This window comes from Psittacula echo (genome assembly GCF_963264785.1).
Source record: "Psittacula echo genome assembly, chromosome: 8".
NCBI lineage: Eukaryota > Metazoa > Chordata > Aves > Psittaciformes > Psittacidae > Psittacula > Psittacula echo.
In genome coordinates, this window is record NC_137744.1 from 17,638,355 (window position 1) to 17,650,420 (window position 12,066).

General features: G+C 36.8%; 1 protein-coding gene across 1 annotated transcript in view; it reads left to right on the plus strand.

Moving 5' to 3' along the window:
* The window catches only part of DACH2 (dachshund family transcription factor 2), a gene marked incomplete at both ends in the record, with an annotated part of 288,156 nt that overhangs the window by 223,994 nt on the left and 52,096 nt on the right, over positions 1-12,066 (plus strand). The window contains one exon of the mRNA XM_080625027.1: positions 9,104-9,239. Coding sequence (XP_080481153.1) covers positions 9,104-9,239 — 136 coding nt within the window. The remainder of the gene's footprint in view (positions 1-9,103; positions 9,240-12,066) is intronic.

Consider the following 12,066-nt stretch of genomic DNA (forward strand, 5'->3'; position numbering starts at 1 on the left):
ACTGTGCATCTGAAAGATTCTCTGTTTGAAACTTGTCTCAAATGGTTCTGGAGAACCTGTATAATGGAGGGTCTCATGTGGCAAATGCAAAATTAGACAGTAACACTGACTTCACCACTGTCTCTGTTCTCCCTCTTGTGTCTGCTGTCCTGTTAGTTCTGGTTTTTTCCAGAACTATTCTTCTGCTGGATGAACTCTGGCATCCCGTCACTGTGTAAAAGGCCTAGGTGTAAAATGCTTTGCCAGCCTGATCTTGAGGGCCAGTCTGGGGTGGAACTTAACTGAAGTACACCTGAGTCATGGTTTAGGATAGAAACAGTAGTGAATAAATATAGTAGTTTACTCTCATCCAATAATTTTGTTCCTGTAACTCTACTTGGTGACAATATTCTTAGGTCTTCAGAAGCAAAGTTTGGATGGGCTCTTTACAGAAAAAAGATTTCACTGAAAGTTATGGAGCAACTCAACTCCAGAGAGCAGTAACTATATAACAATAAGATTTTTATTTTACAGTGGACCTATAAGGAAGATGATAGATTATGTAACAAATCACATAACTGTTATTATGCATTCACAGCATATTATGCAGTTTATCATAAAGGTGCTGTTAACATGTATGCTGAGAACACCAATTTAACAGAATGCTGAAAGCACACCTAAATCATAGCAGATCATTTAAATGAAACTGGGTCCAAAGGAGTCGAGACCTCACAGCATGTAATGTGGATGACAAGTATATGAAGATGTCTCACAGCAAAAATGGGGCTAGCTCTTCTGTTCACTGACAAACCTCAGAATAAGACCTTGCCCATATAGCAACTCTGTCCATAGAGGCCTTGAGCAGTGGATCCTCAGGCTATGTACAGGAAGGGCAGCAGGAGTATTAAGGTAGTGTCATCAGTTCCAAAGTCTTTTTTTATGCTGGTTAAGCCAAAAGAGGCTTATATGATTAAAAAACATACTAGCTTGCACTGCACAATTTCAGCGAAAAGGCGGGGAGAGGGCAGGGGGAAGGTCTGGGGATGAAAGTATAAGGAGATCTGGAGTTTTCTGGAGGTATGACTATGTGAAACTGTAAGTACTGAAAAGCCACTTTCCCAGATGTCCTTTGAAACAGGTTAGTTGGAGATACTGTGAAATTGTGGGAACCAAATCCAAACGAGAGGCTTTAAGCTGCTCCCTTTTGCGTTAGATATCAAAAGGGTACTGAGGTAATGAGGCAAACTTTTATCCCAGAGTTCCGAGAGCCTCTTTTTGCCTTTTATCCCAGTTTTCCCTTGCTACTTGTTCTATTCACCCAACATGTTTTGCACTTTCCTTGCTTCTTTTGCTCATGGCTCACCCTACCTCCTCCATCTCTCCTTTTCATTCCCTCTCCCTTTCCTTCTGGCTCTCCATCAGCCTCTTCTGAGCCACTAAGAGATGTGCTTCTGAGTAGGAGTTTTCTGCAAATTGGTTTCACGCTGTCCATTTTTCTTCTGTCATCATTCCCTCATGCTTGCTGTATTCCTACTTTTCTCTTACTCTTTCTGCTCTTGTGCCATTTGTCCCTAATTGTGAGCTGGATGTTTGTTGAATACAGCTGGAAAACCAAGAGGAAAAAAGTTAAAATGTAAAAACCCCTCCACCCTTGCTCCAAAAAAACCTGAAAGGACATTTGAGGTGAAACACAGTGTTTTGTTTTGAGAGGGAAACCGGAATCTTGTACTTCACAGCAACCCTACACAATTCACAATTTCCGGCTGAATATTTTTGTCTGCTGATAAACAGAGCAAAGCGTTGTTTGTACAGTGTGATCTAGACATGTAGTAGAGATTTTGGAGTCTCCTTTTCTTTGTGTTCTGTTCTGATTTTGCAGCATTGTTAAAGCATTTGTAAAGGATGTATATGACATGATTTTAAATTCCCTGAAGAGAATACAGATGGGCTGTGTAATTATTGCTGAGAGGTGCTATTTTCTGTGTGCTGTACAACTCACATTCATAATATTTACTTGACAGCCAGAAAAATGTGGCCATCTCCGAATACTCTGAAACAATTCTTCTCCGTATAAAAACATTTCTCATTACAGAGCGTGTAACATATTTAATTTCATATCTCTCTGTGCATTCAATTCATTCTGAATTGCTTTCGGAATATTACAACATTTATAAAATAAAACTTTTGTAAAATTTAAGATCTTTTTCTCATTATTAGATTTATTCTGTCCTGTTTCATAGCATGTGTTCATTGCTGGCAGGTTATTGCTGAAATGGGCACTAGAATATGCTGGGGGAGTAACATGTGAAACAGTAATTTGAGTTGGTGCTGCCTTGCAGGTGAGTAGGAAGGACTGGCAAGAGTTTCTGCCCCTCATCTGGCTGGAGATGTAATACAGCTTCAGTTGTGTAGTCACTGGGGTAGCTCATGCATAAAGAGGCTGAATTTTGCCTTGTGCCTTATGCCTCTATTTGTATGAGAAGTACGAGTAGTATCTATAAATGTCAGCTGTTTGAAAGACAGTGTTACATCAGTGTGGGCAGAAAACACATGTAGCACGTAGCCTCCTTTGCTGAATTTGTTCCAGGCCACGGATATGGTCCAGCAGTCTTCTGGTCAGATGCTGTGCTTACTTTATGAACAGGCAGTTGGTATAGTTCTTTTATTTTAAAGTAGCAAGCATAATTAGCACTGTTAGGAATATGGTTGGACTTAATGATTGGAAAGGTCTTTTCCAACCTACATGATTCTGTGATTTTGTGTTTCTAAGTTTGCTTCTTATAAGGCTAAATTCTGTGGTTGTATCTGTAGTGAAGGAAAAGTTAATGTGCAATTTTGTATCTTTTTATTCACTGAAACAGAGAAACTGCTATGTCGGGTGATGTTCAGGTGCCTACAAATTGCATTAAATACCCTTCTGATCTCTCCATCTTTGAAGGGAGTCGTATCCCTCTTCCTGCAATGCCAAGAATGCTTCCCTTCTTAACTCTGAGATACCTAATTGCTACGTTAAAGAACAAGCAATGAATACTTAAACTTTCAATGAAAAAACACAGTAAGAATCATCTCTTTTTTTGCAAAGCTTGCAAGGGAATATTACGAGGTCAAGAACATACTAGCTTTTAGTTCTGGCTCAGGTCTTTTTAGTATTGGCTTTGTCACTTGTATTTGTACTTAATAACTAATATAGCTATAGCACAGGTTAGATAACAGCATTATTGTCATTAGTCCTGGGAGTACCTTTCTTTCACTCAGTAACAGTACTGGGTGGAACAATTCATAGGAGGGGTACAAGTAGAAAGTTTCCATTACCAGATCCTTTCCGATTTTAGTCAGTATTATGCTTTCAGATTCAAATTATAATGTAAATGTAAAATCTTAATATACGAGTGAAGATTGTCAGTTTTCACAGTGACTGCTGATTTAAGAAATGGTGAAGAAGGAAGCTCTTTGGCTCTTTACCAATACCATCGTATTAGCTGCAGGTTTCTGTTTGGCTGAGCAGCTGGCAATTAATGAATTGATAGGAAGTAGTCACAAGGTAATGGAATTAGCAAGTGAACATCTGGTATTAAAAATCAGTAAACTTAGAAAAGTTTTTTTTATGATTTTTCAAATTTGGTGGGAAAATAATTGCCAGTCAGCTACAACTGTAGCAACTGTATGTACACAGTGAAAAAAAAAAGGGTATTTTAAATGGCAAAGTAAATATTTTTAAGTGAATGACTTCCCAGTGCACTGCAAAAGATGAATGGAATCCAGCTGGCTTTCAGACATGCAGATCCTATCTTAGTTTTCAGACCAGCTGTTTACCTTGTTCATCTCCAGTTCTTAACAGCACTTGGAGATTCTATAAGTAGTTCAGAAGACCAACTCACCCATAGTCTTTGCATGTGTCCATTTCCAGATTGAGATGATTCAAAATACAAACCACTGTTCTCTTGCCCAGAAATTGTAACTCTAACTGTGGTATTTCTTGTAGGCCACTCTCCGGCATCATATCAGATTTAGCACAGCTCCTGCTAACCATTTCAGGATCATTCTTTTTCTTTGAAAAGCCTAAATGCCAATTATATACTGCTTTTCTCAATAATGCATTAGTTAAAGACTGTAAACTTCAGAACAATGTTAAACATGTACTTTATATTAGAATCCAAATAGTATTGGTATCAATTAAGTTTGACTGGAAAGAAATATGTGCCTTAGTGTTAACTAAAAAATAAATAAAAATTAAGAATATTAGCAATTCAGTTCTTTGCTAACTGAAATTTTGTTAACTTCTCTTATTCTCCTCTTTTATTGAGGATGGAATTAGCCAGGAAGATAGGAGCAGCAGTATCACAGGCACGGAATTGTGGTGGTTTGGGATAGGAGGTGAGGAGGTCTGCAGGCATTCTGCTGGTTGGCTGCTTCTGGCTTCACAAACCTCTCCAGAGACATGGGGCTCTGGTTTCTAGATTTAACTGTGTGGTCCATTTTGTGAATCTGAATGATGTTTTGGAAAGCACTGGGAGATTGAAGTGTGGCACAAGAAACATTCCAGTTGGGAACTAGGATGCAGATTAATGTTAGAAAATTTATTCTGCCAGAGCCTATGAACTCCCTGTTTTTCCAACATGGTCATCAGCTCTAAATCTTTCTTACAATAGGTGAAAATTCTAATCTAGACCTAGAGGCAGTAGAATCCCCATTTTTCTTTTCTCTCTGTTTCATCAGCAAGGTCTGGTGAATTCCAGCTCTCCTGCCACTGCAGAGCTCTTGTAGAGTACAGAAGCAGCACCTCAATTAAATATGAAATATCAAGATAAATGTCCGAATAAAATACCCAAGACTCAGACAAACTTCCAAAACCTGCTTCTCAGCAGTGAAATGCCATTAAATCCTCTAGGAACTCATTAATAGATTAACATTTGGAAGAGTAATTACAGCTACATTAGAACTAAGAATAAAGAAAAATAAAGGAAAATCCAGCAGCATCATTTCTCTAAACTCTTGACACAAAATGAAGATCAATACCATAAAAAAATCAGAGGTAAGGAATTAAGGTCAAGATGATTATATCAGAAATAGGTAAGCTGTTCATATATATTTCAAGAAAAAAACCCTAATCTGGATGCAACTGGTATGTGGTGTTTCATGTTATTTGTGTGGAATACTACCTCATGGGATAGAAAAAGGATATTGAGGGAAAATCAAGGATGTATCTAGAAATTGGATGAGTTGAAGACTTCAGTGCTGTTAACCTAAATCACAACTAAAATTAACAATGTCAAGCTTTGTAGCTACAGTTTCTGAGCCAGAGCAAGACACTGATCTTTAGTGAGACAAATATATTACCCTTCAGAAGGATTAAATACTGCAAAAGTCTTCTTTGAGAATTTATGTTACAGCTCTGTAGCAGAGAGAGAAAAGATAAGGTAAAGTAGGTACTGTAGTGAGATAAATAGGTGAGATCTTGAGAAATGTTTTCATTTTTCATAAAATTCTCACTCTCTGCAAATTTTATATGTATAATTCATTCCATTATAACCTGGAATATGAATCTTGCAAATTTATGAATAGGAGGAAATACAAGTGGAGAAAATAGGACTTTATTTAGAAATGCTTTTCTATTACTGTGAGTATATCTGCTGTAGAACCAGGCTACACAGCACTCTGCCAGTGGGAACTGAGTTATTTTCAAGAGGAAGAAGATTAAAATATATGAAAAGTAACAAGGCTGTAAAATACAGAGATGACAAATAAAATGAAGTCATCAATGTGTAAAAAAAATTGTTAAGGTTTTAGATTTGCAATTTTGCTATTTAAATGCCCTCATTGATTTGTTACAAATACTGTTAACCCTGTGTTTGGAAAATGGTGAGGACATTATCACTTGTGTTCTCATTTGTAATAAAATAGATTAACTTGCTGTGAAATTTTAACTAGGCTGAGACACAACAGTAGCTACCTAATGAACCAGAGCACATTGCTGTTAAGTAGCTAAATAGATGCATACTGATTACAGGACTGAAAAATGGATCTGTTTACTTGCAAAAAAAGAGTCTGTTCATAGTGTTATTCATTATAGTGGGGGAAATTCAGCATCACATTTCCACACAAACATTTAGAAATAGACAATTTCTCCATCCATATGCAGTCTTACGTGTTGATACTCTATCCTAATTTGCAGTACATATAATACGGGGAAAATTTCAGCTCCTTTGTTGCTTATAGAGAAAACTGTATCTTCTCTGTACATGTAAATTTTTATAACTGATGAGATGTTAGATGACAATCAACTAATTCACTTAGAAAGTGATTCACTGTGTGATTAAGAATGACATTATTATTTGACACTTTTATTTCTGTCTGAACATTTCAAACCAAGACCCTGAGTTTGAAGGCAAATTACTTGAAGCAGAGATTATTTTATAGCAAGAGACAATGGGAAACGCAGTTACCAGAAGGAGCTCAAATACTTTGCTTTTCCAAATCATCAGCTTTTGAATTACTCAAATAACTCCCATTTAAGATGACATATATGGCTGTTTGTGTGATATCTAAGTGTTAATTCATAGTCATATTTGTTCATAGCTTTTTTTTGCAGAACATTTGGCATGTCCTCTTCTTGGCTATTCATTTTCATGGTTGCAGTAGACAATGAAATTTACTTACACTATGTACTTTTCTGTTAAATTAATCTTTTCAAAATGGTATCTTAATTGTAAAATGAGTGCTCACTGTGGTAAAAAAGGGGGAAATAGCGCCAAAGAGGACAGTTAAAACTGAAATCCAGGCAAATAAAATTGCAGTCATAGTTGTAGCCTGTTAGCAGTAACCTATTTGGAAGCTATTATTTACACAAAGGTAAAAGACACACAGTATTTATAAACTCAAGATTGCAGATATATGTTTCATCATTTATTTAGGAGAATACTTCTTGGGGCAAGAACATGACTTGTACAAGCAACTTAGTAAGCAGCCCATCCACAAAGTCTCGACTCTGTTTTACTGTTCTGCTTTATCTAAGCAACCTCTAAAACCATCCTTTTGGAGGCCGAGAAGAGGAAAACACAGGAGACTTTAAAATCAGTGACTTTGACTTTTTTCCCCCCAGAATTTGAAAACTGTTTATTTAAAACCGTTCAGTTTCCAAAATTTTAAGAACTTGTAACTCAACATAATAGATTCATATCTGCTAAAACTTAATAAAAATTTTTAATTAGCATTCAGAAATACTGCAATTAAAAATATCCCTTTAAGATTTATTAGTTATTGTATGTTCATTAAATAAGATAATTAGTGAAAACAGATCCATAGAGGATTAACAGCTATGTAATAGTAGATACACATCTGTTACAAGATCTTGAACCTCAGTTGTTATTTAATGTACAATAACTATCCTATTAAAAACACATTCAGTGCTACCTCTTCAGCTGGTGTGATTGAAATAGTCAAGCGCCACCCCTTGTTATTAGGAGGATCCAATTTCATATTGCCTTTGCATCATTCTCAAATGTATCTGTAAATGTGAAGATGAGTGTGGTTTAGAGAGATGGTTTTAATGGGTAACAGAATACTCTTAAAATGTCCGTCCTACTGCCAGTGTTATTAGTGAATTGCCTCAACAGGTTATGAACAGAAGCTATTCTGCTAGCTATTTATAGTGGAAAAACTATTAGAATCTACATTCTCTTCCTAAAGCTGTGTTATTGATTTAGGATACTGTCTAGCAAAAACTGTAAGAAGTTCAGATGCTAGTGAGTTTATTTTCAAAGCACACAGTAAATTGCCCCCCAGTAGCCAGATTGCATATTCCTAATGAAAAATCTTTTGAGAATAGGTTAGAAAGGCAGAGAAATTGCAAAGTTCCTTTGAGACAACTTCCCCAGATTATGCTGTAATTGTGATTCTTAATGAGGTGGGAGTAAGAGGATCTCCCTTTGAAAAAAAAAAAAAAAGAAAGTAATATTTCAGTTCTGAGTTTCCATGAGGAACAGCTGATTGCCAGGGATGAAGGTAGCTCCAAAGATGCAGTTTCTGGATTTCTGTAAAATCAAGCATCCCCTCTTTAGCATCTCTCGTTTGGCACTGCACCTTCAGGGATCTGTAACAGAGGATTAAAGCACAGAAGGGTTTTTAAAAATATGTAAAGTGTCTCAGGTCATGATCTGTCCCTTTTAGTGGATTTGCATTTTTTTGTTGGTCCTGGGAACAGGAATGAAGGGTACTGGGATTTTTAATCGATTCAGAAAATTATACATGTGGAAGCACTGGGTTGAAAGGGATCTCAGGTGGTCATCTCTTGCTTTCCTCAAGACAGGTTGAGTTAGTACTTACGCCATGCTTGTCTAACCTGTTCCTAAAGATTTTTACTAATGAAAATTCCATGGCGTCTTCAGAACTGCATGCACTTAGTTTTGCTAAATTTTTAAATTTCTTATCTTTTTTCTCCTTACCTGAAATACTGTGCATATTTAAATTAGAGATTAACAATAAAGTTTTTCAAGTAAGTAAGAATTTGCAAGCACATTCTGATTTTTGTTAGTCAGTGATGCTTTCCTTGTAAGAAGTGAAGTTCTTAGCAGTGCCACAGCTTTTAAAATGTGTCTGGGTGATACTCTGAGAAGATGCTGATGTAATTTCAGGTACATTTTCTAGTGAGTTTACAAATTTGACTGCATTTAGTGGCAGTTTAGTCCAAATCTGAATTATTATTGCAAATGTGACTCATACATGTCAATTTTCCTATCTGTAGATTGAAAGTATTTTGTGAGAACAGTATGAAAGAACATTCTTTAGGTCCCTTCCAACCTTAATAATTCTGTAATTCTTTATGTTCCTATGTGTGAAAAACTTAGAAAATAAAAAGTTACCAAGAAAAAAAAAGAGATGGCAAATACTTTGTCATGACAAAGAGGATGAAAAGCTGTTGCCCAGATACATTGCATGCAGAAGGCTATAGTCTTTTTAGCTGTAGATGACTACACCGGTCAAAAGACATTTCAGTTTTTTCAGTTCACTATTTATCTCGGAAAGACCATTTATTATTGGTGTTTTAAGCCAACTTCCGTTTTTTCATTGAACTTCAGTGAAGTTCATGAATCAAATTGCACAGATCTTGTTTTATTTCTGTTCCAAGGAAAGGATCCAAGACAGCCCTTCTCCAGCTCCATCTCTAGAAGACAGTCAGCGGCCTGGGAGCCACGCTTCCTCCCATCAGAGCAGCAGCGTGTCCAGCTCACCGTCCCAGTTGGACAACACACCAGACAGAATTGGTTAGTGCTCTGCAGCCTCACACCTCTTTGTATTTACTGACCTCAAGAATTTTAGAAGTTTGTTGAGGCAAATATTTGTTTGCTGGTAAACTCAGGAAAGCACTTACTTGCTAAAACCCTGCAGAAAGTTCATCACTACAGTTTGTTTTATTAGGTTCATCACTATGCCAAGCCCAGCCCCTCAGATCACTCTATGCCAGTATCTATCCTTGCACAGAAGATACCATCCCTTCTCTGGTAAAACCAAATTCTCTTGCATGCTAGAGTATGAAAGTGCCTATGAAGACATGAGGAATTGAAAAATAGCAAGGTATCTTTTTCTTCGCAGATTATATGATGGCTTTTCCATTCCAGAAACCTCCTTACGCCCACACGTTCCATCATCACCATGAGGCTGAGGACTTCCTGATTTTTTTGGTGTCTACACCACAGCTTTTACAGCCTGTGCATTATTCAGTCTTATGTTTAAAATGCTGATTCAGTCTAGAGAAGTTCAGATTCTATTCCTGGTGCTTCCAAGAGGGATCTAGGGCAAGTCAATTAACATCTCTTCATGTCAGTGTATGTCAACACTGTTGTCTTCACAATGGCTGGAGCTCATGTAGACATTGCTGAGCTAGATTTGAACTACAAAAACAGCATAGTCCATGTAGTCAGCATAGACCTCACTTCCGTCACATAACTACTCAGCTGCTTGCTGGGGTTTTACAGTTTTGACTCTGATCCATGCAGCAGCACCATGGCACTACATAGCACAGTTGGCTGTACACAAACTAGTCAGTAGAACCTGAACTACTTTGCCTAAATATATTCATACACAGGGCATAGACTAGAAAGTAGATTCCTCTCAGCTTTTTCATAGGTAAAATAGGGCAAAAAATCTACAGGACAAGAAATGTAACTTCCTATAACAAGAGTGAAAAAGGGACTTTAGTCCTCACTCTGGTTTTTGAAAGCTGCTGTTAACACAGCAGTTGCACACATTGCAAGCCTCTGGGCTTCAGAAGTGGTGCTGAAAGTTTTTGAAAGATAACTAGGTTTTATTTATGTTGAACTGAACATTTCTCTGTGTTGAACTTTCATGCTGAAATTTGTAAAGATATGTTTATATGTTTTTTATCTATATAAATGTATGTTTTCACTTTTGCAATTTAAAACAAATAGCTTTCCCTAAAATACAGCAATGAAGCTTTTAACAAGTGTTCTCACTGGAATAACTTCTGTAATAAATGTGTTAATCAAACAAGAACAAAGAAAATAGGCATCCTGAAGTTATAAACTTAACACCTCTCACAGATCTTGCAGGTGTTAAGTAAAGAGGCTTTTTCAGCACTACAGTGTATTGGGGTTTTGCTGTCATCTATCAATTTGGGTTACTAGCTGTCAAACTGGATTTTTTAAATTTGCTGCGTTACAGGTAATTACAAATACATAAATCCTTAAATCTATTTCTCTCCAAAATGGTTCCTATGAAGTACTTCTCTAAGTAGAGAATCTGAACATTTCATAAAAAATCACATTTACCTCAGTAGTAATTTCGGTTTTATCTTGGTATTTTTGTTTTATCAAATTGAGCAAATTTGCTTTTGGCGCATATTTTACTTGGCTCTAAGTACCGAACTGGGACAGCAAAATGGTTGATTGTGGACAGCAAAATTGGTCAATTGCTTTAGAACTTACACAGTACAAACAAATGTTAAAGCAAAAATACTGAGAAAATATAATTAAATATTTCTGCTGTTTTGGCTTTTTTTTACTGATGGTATTAAAAAGTTGTGTACTCTGACTTTTTTAGCTATGCTAACCAACAGCAGGGAAGGAGAACTCATTGATCAAGAAACTGGGACCAGCCTCAAAAAAGTACAAAAGGAGAAAGGTAAAATTACAGACTGTTTTCCATCACAGGCATTTAATTACACTTATTATGTGTGTATTCCATTTTCTAGGATTTTGCATATGCAATGGCATTATTTTAAAAATTTAAGAATGCTAGGTGCCTAAATGCAAAGAATAATGTATTCAGTGAATTTACATGGTATTATCCTTAGAAGTGTGAGCAACCAGATCTTTGCTTCTCTGTTTATTTAGTATGGGGCTAATATTTTGCTGGTCTTTTGGCTCAATTATTTATGATGTTCCTAGCAAATATGTGATTAGTCACATGGCATTGTTTCTTTGCCTCCAGGGAATATGTGTGCAGACTACTTTAATGCTGCTACCTAGGTGAGGGAAACAAGTCATTTTTTGTGTCTAATAATACTGCATTACCTCACAAGTGAGGAGCAGCAAGGGAAGAAGTGACATTTGGCCTGTGGTGACAGTCCTGGGGGCAGGGTGGTGGCTCCTGTGCTTGGTTGTTGTGTGCTGGAAAAAGTGGTTGTTGCTGGTGTATGCAGGTAAGCCCTGAGGAAGTGCTTTAGTGACGGAGAGCATGTGGTGTCTGTGGCTGCACATCAAGGAAGAAGCAGCATTTTGTTTCCTTGCAAATATAACAAAAAAAACCCCAAAAACTTGCATATTAATAGGCAAGAGCTTTGTTCTGGCATTGCATACAGACAGCACCATATGATATGAGTGTCCTGCAAAAAAACCAAAGATATAAAGAAATAAAAGAAAGCCAATGGTAAGTCAATACTGGAAAAACACTGCAAAGGTATAAACTGAGGGAGACAGTAAGGCTTCAAAGTGAAAAAGATGGGAAGGAGAAGAGAAGGAAGCAACCAAAGGAGGAGAAAACATAAATGCACTTATAAGTCTACTGTTAATATGAAACGTTATCATAAATGTAAACACAACCTGATTTATATTTTGATTGAGGTGATTTTGA